At 39.7% G+C, this 16,996-nt stretch overlaps 1 protein-coding gene across 6 annotated transcripts in view; it reads left to right on the top strand.

Moving 5' to 3' along the window:
- Positions 1 to 16,241, top strand: part of LOC102796300 (sodium/potassium/calcium exchanger 2-like) — a 46,913-nt gene extending 30,672 nt beyond the window's left edge. For 3 of the 6 annotated variants that reach the window (XM_087837635.1, XM_087837634.1, XM_087837636.1), the window contains 7 exons: positions 1,210 to 1,260; positions 5,537 to 5,635; positions 8,586 to 8,668; positions 14,488 to 14,622; positions 14,710 to 14,799; positions 15,081 to 15,247; positions 15,944 to 16,241. In XM_087837635.1, the coding sequence (XP_087693761.1) occupies positions 1,210 to 1,260; positions 5,537 to 5,635; positions 8,586 to 8,668; positions 14,488 to 14,622; positions 14,710 to 14,799; positions 15,081 to 15,247; positions 15,944 to 16,193 (875 nt within the window). In that variant the 3' untranslated portion in view covers positions 16,194 to 16,241. The remainder of the gene's footprint in view (positions 1 to 1,209; positions 1,261 to 5,536; positions 5,636 to 8,585; positions 8,669 to 14,487; positions 14,623 to 14,709; positions 14,800 to 15,080; positions 15,248 to 15,943) is intronic. The other 3 variants (XM_087837639.1, XM_087837638.1, XM_087837637.1) reach the window with 1 other exon arrangement.
- Positions 16,242 to 16,996: the final 755 nt, after the last annotated feature.

Genomic DNA, 16,996 nt, shown 5'->3' with positions numbered 1-16,996 from the left:
TGATACTTGGCTGCATGAGTGCAAAAAGTGATAAGGAATGACATTTATCAATGCCACCACGAATGTCTGTGGATATGCCAGGATACCTCATAGGATGACTCTCATATTCTTGAAGCCAGGCAGAAGAGGAACGCAATCCAAAGCATGCTGCCAAAATCAAAAGTTTCTAAAGAAGAACGGAGACTAAGGACAAGTTGGTCTTGCTTGGTGTTAATTGGTTGGTGTTGCTTTTTCTGAATTTGCATGTGGCGCAGAAAGACAAACCCCCATGCAGAGAGAGCTTCTGGAAAATAGTGGCTCATGAATTAAAAAGATATGAATCTTAAAGTCAGTCGGGATAAGCTTCAGTGGCCCTGTGTCCCTGAATTGGACAAGCAGTTAAGAAAGTGGCTAAATGGATGGATGGATTCCTGACTTCTGGACCTGTATTGTTAATTCTGGTCAGAAGGGAATATAACTACTGTCTGTAGTTAAGTTAGTTTATCTAGTTAATGTAACATACACTTACTATTCTATTTAAAGCGAATCATCGCTTCATTGGCCGTTTATTGTTGAAACAGCGTGGGAGGCAGAAGTCTGCGGTCCGGTGTCCTCTGCTCAGCTGCTTCACGTTCAGCTGTTGCTGCAGGTTTGAATTCCCAGCTAATTCATCATGCCGATGTGCTGACTGTCTATTTACTGTAGCATGGAAGAACTGCAGCAGTAAGGGAATCAAATTAATTGTTCGGGTTTCATTGTGGGAATAAAATGCCGAATCATCAAGCCCCTGAATAAGCTTGTGCGCAGAGGAGAGGAGGACTCATCATTTTGTTGCATGTTGACCCAGTATATTCTCTTCCGACTGTCCTCTTCTGTTTGTTTTCAATATATCTTTTTATGAACCTCTGATCATTTTTTTTAATGGTGGTATACTGATTGCCCCTTCCCCCTCCCTTTACCGTTGGCAGGCTCTTTATCAGACTGAGTTACTCAAAGACTCTTGATGTTTTGTATTTGCAGTTGAGTCCTTGCTTTGTCTTTGCACTTATGCAGTGATGACTTGGGGAGATTTTGTCTCTCTGTATGTGACTTCTTGTGCTTCTTGTGTGACTCTGTACAGAATGTGATGTGAGTAGAACCAGCAGATCTGTCTTGTTCTGTCATGTTCACTCTTTTCCTTTTCTCTGTGTGTTTGTTGCCTTACCCTTGTCTTTTGCTGTGATGTTGTAGAGCTTGGGACTTATGGGAAACTAAAATATTATCACTCAATGACTGAGGAAGGTAAGCCTGAAAGTTTTCATTACTTGATTCTTTGAGACAGCTTCTGTCATCCCTCTTGTTTTTATATTCCTCCATCTTCATCTCGAAGCAACACATCCAGACCCATTTTTTTTTTTTGCCTGTGATACACAGTTTGCATAATTTTGCTTTAAGTTGATAATCTCGCTGAGATTTCACTGGCATAAGTGCAAATCATAGTAGCCATGCCATTTTTTTTATTGTACCATTTTTGGTTTTTGGCATATTTTTATATTTTTTCCCCTACGAATATGTACATACATATTGTGTGTTACTGTGTGTAGTGTTATTATGACATTTTATTTATTAGGTATTTTCTGAAAATTTCTAAATTTGCTTCTTTTGTTTGACGTTGTGTAAATTAAGACGTGCATAATGCAGGCTGGTTTAACTACAAACGCACACTTACACGGCCAATATTGCATTCAGAAAACACACAAGGTCTTTTTAACGTTTTCTCGTCTTTGCTCGTTTTTCCCTGTTACCCATCTGCGTCTCTGAGCAATGCAGCACATCATCCATTCCCCAGCACTTACTTCGAGGTTACAGTTACACCAGAAGCAATGTTTCTGAATTTGGGAAACTGGAGTGACTAATCCACCCAGTGGTTGTGTAACAGGCAGAAATGACGACGTTTTTTAACCCACACTTCACAAACTGGTCTTTTTTTTTTTTCAAGCAGTGTTAAATATTTTTTAAGTTAAAGAATTTAACTAAACATTAACTGTGTTTTTTTTTTTTTAAATTCCTTTAAAATAGCAATACATACATTTCCTATACATAGCAATCACATATTTATAATTTGGGTGGAGTTTTATTTTTGATATTTGTGCTTTTATGCTAAAACAAAGTGACAGAAAAACACATTTTTAAAATTTGCATTAAAAAAAATAAAAAAAATGTAACCATATTAAGTAAAAGCTCTGTTTCCAAATAACAATAAATAAGGTGGAAATGGCAAAAAATTGTCATAAACTGCATTTGGTAGCTTTACTTTTAAAAGCAATTTATTCGTTTTGAATATCACTGTCATTAAAGGGTAATGTGTTGCGTTACAATGTTAGCTGCTGAGGAAATTAATGTTTTACAGTTATTTTATCTTACCAGATTTAACTTTATAGTAATCTCAAGTAAGCTGGTTATGTTGTCCAGTTTAACCTCTGAGTATACTAACTTTACCTCATGGTGAATTCATGGTGACAACAAGCTTGTTAATTTTCCTCATCACAGCTTTCCCCCGAACTAAAATCTTTCCGCTTCAGAGCTGTAGCACTTGCATATTCCTCCTCCTCAACATCGCCTCGCCACCTTTGTAACTAGTTGAGCTTAGACCTCAGTCACTCAGGCCTAGAGACCTTTCAACAACCTTGTGGCATCCACTAGTTGCAAGGGAAAATTATGTATTTCCTGTGAAATTGATTCACAAAACCACATTGGAGCAGGTCTAGAGATCTTAATTGAAAATCTGTAAACCACCAGTCACTAGAAAAAAGTGTGTATTCCACAACCAGCTGGTGTGAAACTGATTGCAAAGAGATTTGCTATGCTACACCAAAAACGTCTTTGTGATTGCTTTGGTTGCTAGTAAGTTTCCAGGGTGAGAAGAGGTTTCCATGGAAGACGCCAAACTGCCTGCAGATACTTGCAAACTACTTGCTAAGCTGTAGCGAAACGGAAAAATGTGATGCAAAGTCGCCTTTTGAAATTGTTTGTGGTTGACGTTTTAAGGCAAAGCTTTTCCTTTGAAGGTGAATGTTTTTCATTTTCGGTTTATTTGCAGCTTTGAGAGTAAATGTCAAGTTTTTGCAGACAAGTCGACGTCTTCCACACAAACTGTGAGCGACTGCGCCAGTCTGATTCTGACCAAGCCAATCATGAGAAGGTTTTTTTTAGTTTTCAGCTCCCTGTTTTTGAGCAGCGACAGCCACCAACCTCCAACAACCGCTTTCCTGCAACTTGGGGAATACACATTTTCTGAAGTGACCAGAGGTTGCCTTTGGGTCGCCGACTGGTCTCTACGCCTGTGTGACTGAGGCCTGGAGGTGCTTTTTCAATATCTAAAAATTCTAACCCTGACACTAATTAAAACACATCTTCCCACAAGATAAATCCTGCCACCTTTGCCATATCACTAACTGAGCTTAACATGCACACTGGCACAGCCTGAGGATTGAAAGCCTTCTACTAGTACATGCAAGATACTTCAAGGAGTGGAAAGGCAAAAGAAATGGTGTGATGTCATCAGACAACAAAAGACACGACGGTATACGGTAACTGATTGTTCATTCGAATAATTAACCAATTATCTGATCCACTTAATTGCTTTAATTTGCACATTCGTTAAAACAAACAAACAAATAAATAAATAAAGAATCAGAACACCTAAACAAGTTTCTTTATAATTTGTTACAATACCAGTGATGAGAGAAATACATAGCTAGATTCCTGCTAAAGCTAACTTGCTGAGGTGATCTCAGATTCTGTGGATTATTTATTATGGATTATATTTATCTAAAATGATAAACTTCCTTTTTCTTGCAGCTTCTGTAGTAACGGCTCTTTGCTTTCACAGGTCTTTATCAAAGTATGTTCAAAGTTAGATCTGAAACATGACGCCAGTGTTTGTTTGTTTTTTAGCATTTCTTTTGCATACCTACAGCAGAAAGCCCAACACTGTCAGTTTTATGCCCAAGTAACCAGATGATGATCTCAGACTCTCCTATCCATAAATAAACACCCACTTATCCATGAATAAACACGCACAAACACACACTCGCTAAGACAACTAACTGACAATGACCACCTAAGGTGAGTGTTGTCAAGACAGTGGAATGTGTGATTCTGTCTTGTGAAAGTCGGCAGTGTATGTGTGTGTATTTGTGCGCATGTGTGTGGAGGGAAAAAAAGGGCAGGGAGGGGCTGAGCGTTGCCAAACAACAAAAAGACAAAGTGAGAGAAAGATGGTGTTTGCCAAAGACGAATGAGTGAGAAAATCCGAGGTGATAGAGAAATGTAGAGTGAGACAGAGGAGGCATGAAGGCGGCCGACGGTGACTTGGGGTGGTTAATGATTTTGCCAGAAGGTCACAGACAGCGTTCACATGGCTGGGCGGAGTATTCGTATTGACGCATCACTGTGTCAAGCACTGACGAATCAGCCATGCATTTGTAAAATCAAACAAAAAAAATCTTTTGCATTGATTGCAGCCGGGTGATTTGGATGAGGCAGGAGAAAAGGCAAGGATTGACACGCACAGTTAAATTAAGCACGGATGCACGACAGCACAACGATTAATGATGCGCAGGAGGGCTCGCACAGAAAGTACGTGCTGCATAGGATAAAATCTCTTATATTACAGGCTGGTTTAAAAGAATACTGAGAGCAGCCACTACTGCTGACCTGGAATCTGCACAACTTGGTGCTGGAATCGTATTTCTCCTTGTTTCTAGGCTATATTTGTGGTCTTTTGGGGGGATTTCAGGAATTATATCAAAACTCTATTGCTCCTCAGTTATTGCTAGTGATTAAAATCGCCTTGGATGAGCCATTATTTACAATATCAAGAATGCACACAAATTATATGAGCCCCAAGGTCAAGGTTTCAATCCAGTCCACTGCATCACACCATTACAAAATGGTTTCACGGAATCAATTAATGTTATCTACAAACTAATACGTACTAGCAGTTTTAGAAACATCTGTTCAAATTCTCTACATTTATAGTTATGATAATTTTTTTGTCTTGGAGTAAGAGCTGTGATAATGATCAAATTAGTTGCTTCCTGGATTAAAAATTTGAACACAGCCTCTCGAATCTTTAAATTTGTGATTTGTGACATGCCGTCCCGAACTTTTGTTTGCTTTTAAGTTCCCTGCTAGCCTCTGGCATCTCTTGTGACATTTTGATCTGAAATGAGAACCGAACAAGACCAGGACTTAATCTGAGCTCCAGAAGGCAGATCTTTTCACAAGAGATTCTCTCTGCTTCGCCTCCGCCAAGGACCAGGACATTGCAGGATCATCAGTATATGATATGCTATGTCATATTGACTATGTGTTCTTGCAACTGCAGTTTTGTGTAAAGCCGCCACCCTGTTTGTTCCGTGCTTTTGAAACGCGACCCATCTGGGGTCGAAGGTGACAACGAAGGAGCGCTGACTGGGACGAGGCCGAAAGGCTTTGTGGATGCTACGGTACGCGGCGCTTTGGTCCGAATTTGACCAGTGTTGTGTTTTCTCTTTTCGTTTCCTCTTTGCAGGTAAATTTCGAGAGAAGGCGTCTATTCTGCACAAGATTGCTAAAAAGAAATGCCAAGTGGAGGATAGTGAAAAGGCCAATGGAGTAGCGAGTCGTTCAGGTAAATAAAACTTTAATATCCTTTAGATCTTATTGCAGTAGTATGAAATTATAGGAAATACCTTTGTTTATTTTCTGGCTCAAAATTGTCCGTACAATAAAAAAATGTCAGTCTTTATGTTACACATACACACCTACACTGACTGAGTGGTGTCTGATATTTCCCAAAATGTCTCCTTTCCAAGGAAGACCTTGGAAGAATATTTCCAAAGGATCCCATGAATCAGGATCTTAACTCAAGCGATGAACTAGTATTGTGTCTACACATAAGACAAAGAAACAATTTTACATCTTTAGATACTTTGTTACTAACAACCTGTCACAAAAACACATGATTTATTCACTTTTTCTCTAACAGAATCTACTAAAATGCCAAAGATAACACAGTTTTACAGCAATAAAATTGTATTTTTGCACCATCAAGGTGAATTGCAAAGAGCTGTTAGCTTAAACTTGATATATCTGAACATGGTGGAAAGCGTGTCCTTTAAAAGAATTTGAGAAACCTGGGCAGATGGAGGACAAATGAAGTGAAAGGCCTACAAATACCATCAGCCGCAGATCAACAGTATTTGAAAGTCATGTCTTAAAGAAATGGGAAAAATCAATTGACCTGTCTACTGTTCACTGAAGCTTATCAGAAATGGCGTAAGTGGAAGGGTGGCTGTCAAAACGCCATACTTAAGGAAGGAAAATGATGAGAAAAGGCTGAAATAAGCAAAACTACTCAAGAACTGGACTCAACATCTGTGGCAACAGGTCAGGATTTCAAGAGAAAGCTACGACAGGGAGTGTAACGGCTATCTGTAAAACACGGTGGAGGCTCTGTCATGGTTTGGAGTTCCATTTCAGTCAGTGGTGTTGGGGATCTTGTCAAAATTTATGGAATTTTGAACAAAAAAGAATATTAATCCACCATGAAATTCCATGTGGAAAGATTATTCAGAATGACTTTGATCCCAAACATGCTCTCAGTTCAGTAAAGGCATGCCTTCATGGAAAAACATAGCGATGAATAGGTCTGCACTGTCCATTCTGACCGCTGACCAGCTTTGGCCTCTCACAACCTTCAAGGAGAAGCGGGTATCGCTAGAATAACCAAGCTCATGTGCGTTAGTTATTAGATTCCCTACTGAAACGATCATCTGTTGTTAAACAAACACGACATGATCAAGAGCAGCCAAATTGATTACAAGTGTTGTCTTCAAGCAGTATTTAATCAATCACAGTCACTGCCAAGAGTAATTTATGTGTTTTTCACTTCAAAGAGCGCTGGACCAAAGAACAAACAGGAGGCCAGAGGAAACACTTTCATGGCCACAATGGAGGCAAAGCAGGAGAATCAAAGCGAGACATAGCTGTTGATCAACAAGGCAAAATTATGCTAACCGCACCACATTAACATATTACCCTCTTGATCAAAGTGCTCGACTGGTGGTCACCACAGCTAACTTCACTTTTTAGGTTGTTGCAAAAGAATATTTACTGTGATTCAGTCCAGGTATCACATTTTTAGTTGTAATATTGCCACATCTGAGCGAGCAAGGTAGGGAGGGAGGTCATGTGGTGGACCAAAGTGATATCGAGGCACATTATCTGTCTGAGAATCTGCTAATTGTATCACAACCATACTTGGATTAAAGCAATTTCCACAGCAATTATAGTTTAATCATCTGATTACATGGCTTTCGGCTCTTTGTATTTTAATAAGGGTAAGTTAAGTAAGTCGGGCCTCAATTGAAATGGATTTAAAGCAGCCACTAGCATTTGATAAGGTGAGATAGTATTAGCCTCAGACATGCACATGTATGTTCACACACGTGGGGGTGCCTTGATATACTTTTTGCCATTATTTCTGTTGTTACAACATTTTTTAAAATAAATATAAGACATTTATGTCTAACTTTCCAGCAGTTCCATAAATGTGTTTTTCTTCTGACTACAAAACAGAAATCTGAAAGAAGCAAATAAGGGTTGAAACAGATGTTGGTACTGAAATGCTAAGTCGGTTACTTGATTGAAATAAAGGTTAGTTATTTGGCAAAAAGACGACCTGGAATAAAAAGGTGTTATCAAAAGTTCAACAACTTTTTGGCCATAAAAAGCAGAAACGACTGCTGTCCCCTTCATGGTCATCTTCTTGTGCAGCTCTGCACTAGTACATGGAAACTTCCCTGGAGGATGCATTCACACCACTTGCACATGAGCATTTGCAATTTCACTGCTTGCTTGAAGAGCAAATATCAACTTTAGTGTTACAGCGGTCTAAATTTCAATATGAGAAACTGTGGCTATGAAGACCGAGTCTGAAGCTAAGACTGAGAGACCTGATAACTCTTCCATTGAAAATGTTGCAATGTTCATGTCAAGTGGTGAGATCAGGTCATGAAGTTTAGGTAATACAGAAGCATACGTGCACGTTGGGAATGGTGCTTCTAGAGAGCAATCTAAACAGAGCAGGAACATTAGGTGTGTCTTTGAGGGAGTTTCAGTCCAATTTAAATCTGGAAAAACAGGTTTTTGTTTTTTTTACAGGTGCAGTCTTAGAACATTTTAATCACACCTCATAATTTACTTAACTAAACAACAGTTTTCTGTTTAATCAGGCCTTCTGCTGACATTTTCTGTTGTTCTTTATGCGTTTCATTTATTTTTGTTCTATTTTAACAGGGTTCTCTATGATATTATAATTGTGTTGTAGTTGTTTTACAGCACTTTGTGACTTTTATGTCTAAGAAAAAGGGCTATATAAACAACTTTACTTACTTTATTTACCACCATGTGAGGATTCCCTAATAATTAAAAAAGGAGCTGAATCATTTTACCTGGATAGAATGCAGAAATGATTTGTCCACTTTTATTCAGAGCATAAAAACTAACACTTTGTCTTTCAGAGTTGTCAAAAACAAATTCATTATTATTATTATATTAATTCATTATTTTTCCTGCAGATAAGAACCTTCCTAACAGCTCCAGTGTGGAAGTGGAGGTGACCCCACCTATGAATGGAACAGCAGGGCAAGAGGGGGAGACGGTAAGAAATGAAAGGGCACTCACAAATCGCAGTGTGTGGAAAATCTATTTATACCAATTCGTCACCTGTCCACCTAACTGGGTGAGAAGGCACCGAAACTGTGAGACAAACATCAAAGTAAGAGAGGCATTTATGAATATTTTATGCCTCTCATCTGTGTCGGTGTTCCACCTTGAGTGTGATTGATGCAAAGGTTGCACCAACTATGGCACAGGTCACTACTGCTGATAATTTCCCAGCATGCACTCAGGCGAGTTCCTCCATCTTCAGCCAGACCTGCCAAAGACCCGCCTCCTCCCTCTGAGTTCTGTAATCACACTCCTCACTCACCTGCTGCTCCCCGCCGCTGGATACTCGAAACAAACACACTCGCACACGTACGTCAACACAAACACACACCCGGTCTTTGACGTGTGGCCAGGCTCAGCGAGCCTCATAACGGCACCTGAACCAGAATCGCTGGCATTAACGACGACGGCGGGATGCAGCAACCCGCCAAGCCAGCAGACGGTCCTGGGGCAACCGGGCAGCCAATCAAAATATGTACACTGAGAGGAGAACAGACAGAGGAGGCGAGGGTGTCGGTCATCCTGCTGGATTTTCAACTTTTAAATTGCTATCAACAAGAGTAATCCCAAAAGCCTGTTAATGTTCCAACTAATGTTCAGCCAGTTTCAGCTGGGTGAACAATAGTGGAAAAAAGTAAAAGGAAAACATAACAGGCACTGTGTGCTAATATATTTAACCCTAAGCTTGATGGTCACACAGCTTGTAAGTCTCTTTGGGCAGACGACTTACTACAAGGAGACATTCAACTGATGTTGCTTGTGGTCTTTAATTACTGTAATGTGTTTCCTCCAAGTGGAGGACATGCATTAGCCAAAGTGCTTTGGTTGTAATAATCAGTGTTTTGGCTAATCACTCTTCATAAATATATATACAATTGGGGAAAAAAGGGGAAAAATGGGAACGATTTTGTTGATATTCTCACAAACGTCACATGAACAAATCCAGCTCCAGTTATCCTTTATTATCCTTTACAATTAATTCATGATATGGAGAGAGTTTTTATTCTGTTAACAATTATGCAGGCTCAGACTGCTCTTTCTTTCAGAAGCATTTTTTCTTGCCTCAAGCTTCCAGTCCTTTATCCAGTTTATCTCATATCTCATATCATTGTAAAAGTCTTTCATATTGAAGAAAATGGCATGTATAAGGATAACGAAATTACAGTTTTACTAACATCGTGCTGTGTGTAAAATTTAAAGACAAGGTAGATAAATATGAAACAAAAAACACTGACACGTGAAAAGTTTAAAATCTAAGAAGTAACATGTTTTTTTCCTTTTTAAATTCTGGACTTACGTTATTAAAAATACAACAGAAGTGTTGGTGCATCAGCAGTAGTTTTGTATTTGAGAGAGTGTATAGTTTAATTTAGGTTATTTAGTATGAATTGTACATAAAGTTCATTATATAAATATATGTATATATCTGATATATTGTATAAAGTGTAATATGTGAAGCAGCTTTGCATACAGTGGTGTCCACAATACTATGAAGTCCTACTTGATTAAAAGCACAAATAATACTGTACAAAGCTAATACTGGAAAATGTAAATAAAACATAATGTAATAATTTACTAATCTCAGAGATCAACATTTTATTCACAATAGGAAATATAAAACATATCAAATGTTTAACACATTTTACAGTTTAATGAAAAATATTATCTCATTTTGAATTTGATGGAGCAAAAAACTGGAAAAGTGAGCGTTACCACAGCTGAAGAAGCATTTTTAAATTGATTAGTTTAAATACTAATACTAAATTAAAACAAAACGAATACATGAAACTATTTAGTTTAAATGGCAACGGCTCAGTAGCACGATTGTGTATAAAAAGAGCATCTTACAGAGCATCTCATGGGTTTGGATTCTCAGGAAACACTTCATTAAAAACAGGCATGATTCTGTTATAGAAATCAGTGCATGGTCTCAGGAACACGTGTCCAGCAGCTGGTCTTCTTAGTTTCTAGACATTTATGAACTGCTGTCAAAAAAAAGAATATTTAATATAAATTCTATGTTCTGATTTTCTACATTATAATAACTTTTCTATATTTGATATCTTGTCTATGTGTTTATGAGATTTGCAGCTCATTACATTCTGTGTTTATTTAGTTATTTGACTCAAGATCCTGACATTTTCTCTCCTAAACACAGACATCATAACATCATAACCTGATATGATGCTAAAAAAAAATGATATTCTTGTGATTAATGTGTGGCAGGAAGCAGAACAGCAGGTAGATGGAGTTTAAAAACACCTTTTTTTCAGGTGATAACACAAACTTTGAAAGACCTGGATGCTTATTGGCATTCTTGATTCCTACATGCTGTTATTTTTAGATCCTGCACAGTGCACCTGCTTGTGCCTGTGTCAGCCAGGAAGTAGCTGGAAACAGCTCACACCTTCATATTGCCGTCAGTGGCCCCATCACGCTAATTGTTCAATTCCTCCTGGATGTCTTGGCAACCAAGACTGGGGAATAAGGAGATAGTTAAGGTCAAATTAAAATTTGCAGCAGAGTTTTGCACGACTTACTGTCTAAACCCTTGAGAAGCAAGCCAAGAAAAGTAGTCATGTGCTGTAATTTTTCCTCTGAGCAGCAGATTTTTCATTTTAAAATCTGCATCTGGTTCTAATTTTGATGATGACATTAAAACTATGTCTCACTCAATTGTCTATCTGCAACAACATATTCTAGATTTTTCTGCTTTCAGTAGCATACATTTTGAATATTTATAAAGCTCCTGTAATCAATTCTTTAAATAACATTCGGGAAAACTAAAGAAAATCATAACCACGGGATCTCATGACTCATCCTACGTCTTCTATCACAACTAAAGCGATGTGAAAAAAAACATTGTGCTCAGGGGTTCCTGGGTGGAAGTATCATTCAGTTTGAAGATTTGCTTGCTTTTTCTTTTCCTAAATAGGATGAGAATTTTATATCCAGATGGAGCCTGTGTGTGTGTGTGTGGGGGACAAAAAAATATTCATGCCATTGCAGCTGTTAGGGCATCTATGAAGATGAATGTTTCATGTGAAGAATGAGACACTGCTGTCAGACAGGCAAATAGTGAATGGAAATGTGTGAAGTTTCAAATCACAGTGTGTGTTTGAGGCTTTCTTTGTGAATTACACATAGCATCTTAGTTTTAAACAGATGGCTGCATTTTGTCAATTCCTGGATACTAAAAGTTGAATCAAGAAAATAATGCAAGAGGAACACTCTGAACCAAAAACCCAAACCAAAACAACAAATTTAGACGTTTCACCACAGATCAGCTGATTTCAACATCGACCCACACCCACGGCGAAGCTGATATCCACGTAAACACCCCAATAACCTATATGGCGTGCAGTTTAGGCTGCTTTAGCCTGCCTGCAGTTGCAGTTGCAAGCTGCTTTGCAACCCGTCTTCACCCCAGCTACTCTTTTTAATACTGTGTGTGATTTGATGGATGTCGTATCTGTTGGCAACAATCCCTGCTCTGGCTTTCTGTGCATGCACAAAGCCTAGAGAGGTGTGCTCCCAGAATTCGCTGCTGATGAAAATAACAATAATCTGTCGACTCTGTGGCTGAGATATTATTTTACTTGAAGACCAAATTCCTCTGGTTTTTTTTCCATTATTGTACTTGCATTATTTATTAACTGGAGGCACCTCATGGAAGCGAACCTGTCAGATCAGCAGTGTTTTCCTTCTTCTGGTTAAACTAATGCAAACGCACCATTTGTATTTCCAGCCTTGCTGCAGCTGTTCTGCACTTTTTTTTGACCATTTCAACTATTGTAGCTTTGTTGCCTCACACCGGGTACCAGAGCAAATGCTTCCCTCCAGGAAGAAAGAAAGAGAGAAAAAAAAAAAGCAAATGTCATGCCTCCCCTCGCAGCTCTGTGGTGTCTGATAAAAGTCAGTGCCTTTAAGCACAGAGTTGGCAGTGTTACCAACTGAGCCACCACAGGGCAGGAAAGGCCCCCAAGGGGCTGGCATTTAGGAACCAAGTTAGACCAGGGAGCACCAGCTCAATGGGGTACTTAAGCATAGAAAGCAACTAAAGCAAATCATAAATAGTCAAATGCTGGATTCATGGTGAGCAGTGTCATCCAGAAACAGTAGTCTGCATGCAGTCAACATGCCCATGAAAGAGCTGCAGAGCAAAATCGTGTGGAGTGGACTGTCAATATTGTGACTGAACATAAGAAGAAGCTTTTGCTGCGTTTTTGGATTCTGCGGTGAGCCAAAATGACAATCTTTGCATCTTTTAAAAGCAGTGGATTTGGTCCAGAACTGATCTTTGCAAAGCTTCGGGTGTTTTTGTTTTTGTTTTGCTTTTTAGAGCTTTTAAAAGACAACAATGCAGCCATCTGGATATGGAGAGGAGGAGAAATCAGAATGCTGAACATAAGTGATGCAAGCCCTTTTGTTTGGCAGCTCTGATTACCAAGGTTACCAGGCAATACTCAACAGCAGTCGCTGTCACAGCAGGATAAGCTCCATATGATTCATGATTCGTGCAGCAACCATCTTTAAAGATTTCTGCTTCACCGTGGCCTTGTTTAGCTGATCTGATTAAATTTGTTAAGGCCTGAAATGATTTCCTTGAGAAAATTACTACCCAGCGTATCACATCTGTTATCAGCATCTGTTTTACTTTATGTTTTTCTGCCCAGTGTATCTTCTGCACCCCTTCACTTCATGTTTTCATACCTATTTATTCTCAAAAGGGCAGGGGATAAATTTTAGATCACTCACATGTTCTAGTCTGGCCTGCGTGCATGGACTTGTTCTCTCCAAGTCCCCTTGGCTCCTTATCATCTTCTATAATTAGTTGCTAAGGGACCTCGGGATCTTTCCGAATAGAAAAAGCTTAGTTGTTGTACTATTTAACTATTACCTGGATGTTTAAGTGACAGCCTGTAAGAAGGTAGATAAAATGATGATTTAGTCATCTTTCCTGGAATCTGATTTCATGCAAATCGCAGGGTGCCGTCAACTTTTGTCTCACTTGGCATTCCAGCAGCACGTCCAGTCACACCCTAAGGATCTGCTGATGCAGCCAACATCACCAGTCAGCAGTGATGAGCCCCCGATGACTGCTGACACTCAGCCCTTCAGGCTCAGTGGAGTCTCAGAAATCACAGCCACCTCTCTCTTAAAGTAGACCTGTTATGTGTTTGTTTATGTAATACTCTTACAATGGCCAAAGTTTCAAATAATGAGGCCAAGTGCCCACTCTTCAGACTGTTTTCTACTTTATATTTTGAATCAAATCTCTGAGTGTTGCTCTGTATCAAACGAAGCAGGTTTATGAGGGGCAGCCAATTAGAAGAAAAAGAAAGTGGGCTTTCCGGGAGATCACACTGCTTGTTTCAGACAGAGGATGATCCGATGTGGTTGCAACATGGTCCAGTATAAGACATATTATTTTCAGCTATGAATCATGCAAAACTACCCTGGTAAATTCCCAAAATGAAAAGAGAGACATGGAAATGAGCAGAATGGGTCCCCTTTAAAGTCATGGTAGCACACATCCAGTTCCTGCAGTTAATCTGTGCTGACTTCTGAATCTCTTCATAACAGTGGTGTTGTCAAACTGATCCCTGCCTCTGTGGGTAGTGAGTATATGAAGCTAAAAGGGACACTTCCAATGTTTTTATATTTCAGTTATTCCCTCTTGTTCACCTGATATTGTTTTTAAAATGATAAATTTTGACCAGTATCTCCTTCCCTTTTTTCTGCTCTCAGGCTGAGGATGAAGAAGAAGAGGACCAGCCTCTGAGCCTGTCCTGGCCTGAATCTTGCCGCAAGCGCTTCACCTACCTCCTGATCATGCCTATTGTCCTTCCCCTGTGGCTAACGCTGCCTGACGTCAGGAAAACGGTATGAGACTAAATTCTCCTGAACAAGAATGCCGTGTGCGTGTGTCTATGTGTACGTGTGCTGCTCAATCCTTTTTTTATTTTCCAGTCATCAAAGAAGTTCTTCCCCATTACATTCCTGGGTGCCATCTGCTGGATTGCAGGATTCTCTTACCTAATGGTGTGGTGGGCCCATCAGGTACACAAGACTCTGTAAAAAGAACTGATGTTATGTGATCATAACAGCAGCCCACAAAATATATTTTCCTTCATTTCTCGTTCTTGACATTTATAATAACCCTCCATTCCCATCCACTCACGCATAATTACAGCTGTCTTGTTTAAAACAAAGATTGTCAGAGATACTTTTATCACCTCCTTCAGCTTCTAAGCACAAGGAAATTAAAAATAACTAGAACAAAGATTAGTTTTTATTTACCCTAAAGCTTAGCTTTCTTTTTTTTTTTTTTTTTTTTGCAGGTTGGAGAGACCATTGGGATTACAGAGGAGATTATGGGACTGACTATATTAGCAGCTGGAACCTCTATCCCTGACCTCATCACCAGTGTTATTGTGGCACGCAAGGGGCTGGGTGATATGGCTGTATCCAGCTCTGTAGGCTCCAACATCTTTGACATTACTGTTGGGTATGTTATCCAAGCATGATCTGGGTATGGATCCGTATGTGATGTTTAGGAGAAGCACAGAGAAAGCAGTACTTTTTGCTCTGACGATGACTCCTCTCAAAGCCTTGAATTACTGTAGCGTCATAAGTAAACTATTACTGGCTCTATGGGCCGGAGTAAGGTGGCTTTCAGGCTGTAATGGCATTTTTGCAGCGCAATTTTGATTTCCAAAGTCTTTACACAAAATTAGATTTGGTTTCGTGGCTAAACCTGTATCATTTTGATGCATTCTCAATCATCCAGGAAAATAAATCTCCAAAAGTTGATTCTGTTCATCTGGACGTAGCGTTTTCTGGGAGAAACGTTTCGTCACTCATCCAAGTGACTAAAGACTGAAGAAGTCACTTGGATGAGTGACGAAACGTTTCTCCCAGAAAACACTACGTCCAGATGAACAGAATCAACTTTTGGAGATAAACCTGTATCATTTCTTCTAATAGCAACAAGATAGTAAAGCAAATGTACCGCGTTAGATGTGGCGACCACGTGCATATTTGTTAAGCAGCTTTGACTAAAACAAGACTAAATTATAAACAGGCATATATCATTTAAAGGGTCAGTTTATCCAGGACATAGACGCGTATCTTCATGCTGTTATCGGCTCTCAGCAGCTCACGTGGTCAGCCTGTAACATATCGTGTGCTTGTGTACTTGCAGACTGCCGCTCCCCTGGCTCCTGTGGTCCCTATTCAAAGGCTTGAGACCGGTGCAAGTCAGCTCCAACGGCCTCTTCTGTGCAATCGTGCTCCTCTTCCTCATGCTCCTCTTCGTCATCATCTCCATCGCCGCCTGCAAGTGGCGCATGAGCAAGCTGCTCGGCTTCATCATGTTCATGTTGTACTTCGTCTTCCTGGTGGTCAGTGTCATGCTAGAGAACAAGGTCATTAGCTGCCCGGTGACTATTTAAGGACCTTTCAGGGACCTACATCCCCTCCGTCACCCTCACCACCATAACTCTCCCTTTATTTTCAGTGAGCAGGTGGTGGTGGGGAGCGCATAAACCATTAAGGAACAAGACTACGGTTTCGCTGGTTTAACATAGGCTTAACAAGAGTGGATTTTAAATATGTTGTTATTTTCACTGGCAGGTGAGTAGGGTAGCGGGTTTGGGTGGGTGGGTTACGGGTTTATGCCAAATATAGAAGTATTATGCATGCCATTAGTTTAACTAGACGAGAAATGAAGGTAGGTTGAGAAGAATGACCTCCTGTGAAGTTCGGGGGAGAAACAAACAAACATGAGATGCACTGTTTAAAACTCTTAACAACAAATATGGCTGAGCTCAAATTTGTGATCACATTTGAAAGCACATACTGGTTGAACTGACTGAGACGTCGTGAGTGAATCGTGATGTGGACGAACTAATGAATGAGAGAAACGGGAGCAGCGTGCGGATGAATGTGTTCTTCGAAACATGTTGTTTAATGGTCGATGGGGACGACTCTCTTTTGAGCTTCGCGCCTGAGCAGCAAGGAGCGCGGCGAAGGACAGATGAACTTCTATTTTCTTATTTCTTTCTTGCAAACTTGTCTGTGCTCAGAGTTGAAGCTTCTCCTCGCCCCCTGTCAGGATGTCATTTTTCACCACTGAATGAGTCCTTTTTTCTTTTAAATTATTTTTTTAATTCATTTTCACTAAATGTTAGACGTAGCATTAGATAAACTGTAGCATGACAATCTGCTCCTTTTTTTTCTTCACCCATTGAGCAAA

This window comes from Neolamprologus brichardi, chromosome 3 (genome assembly GCF_056152115.1).
Source record: "Neolamprologus brichardi isolate AB-2024 chromosome 3, ASM5615211v1, whole genome shotgun sequence".
Classification (NCBI taxonomy): Eukaryota; Metazoa; Chordata; class Actinopteri; order Cichliformes; family Cichlidae; genus Neolamprologus; species Neolamprologus brichardi.
Note: the sequence above shows the minus strand (reverse complement) of the source record. Positions and strands in the feature narration are given on the sequence as shown.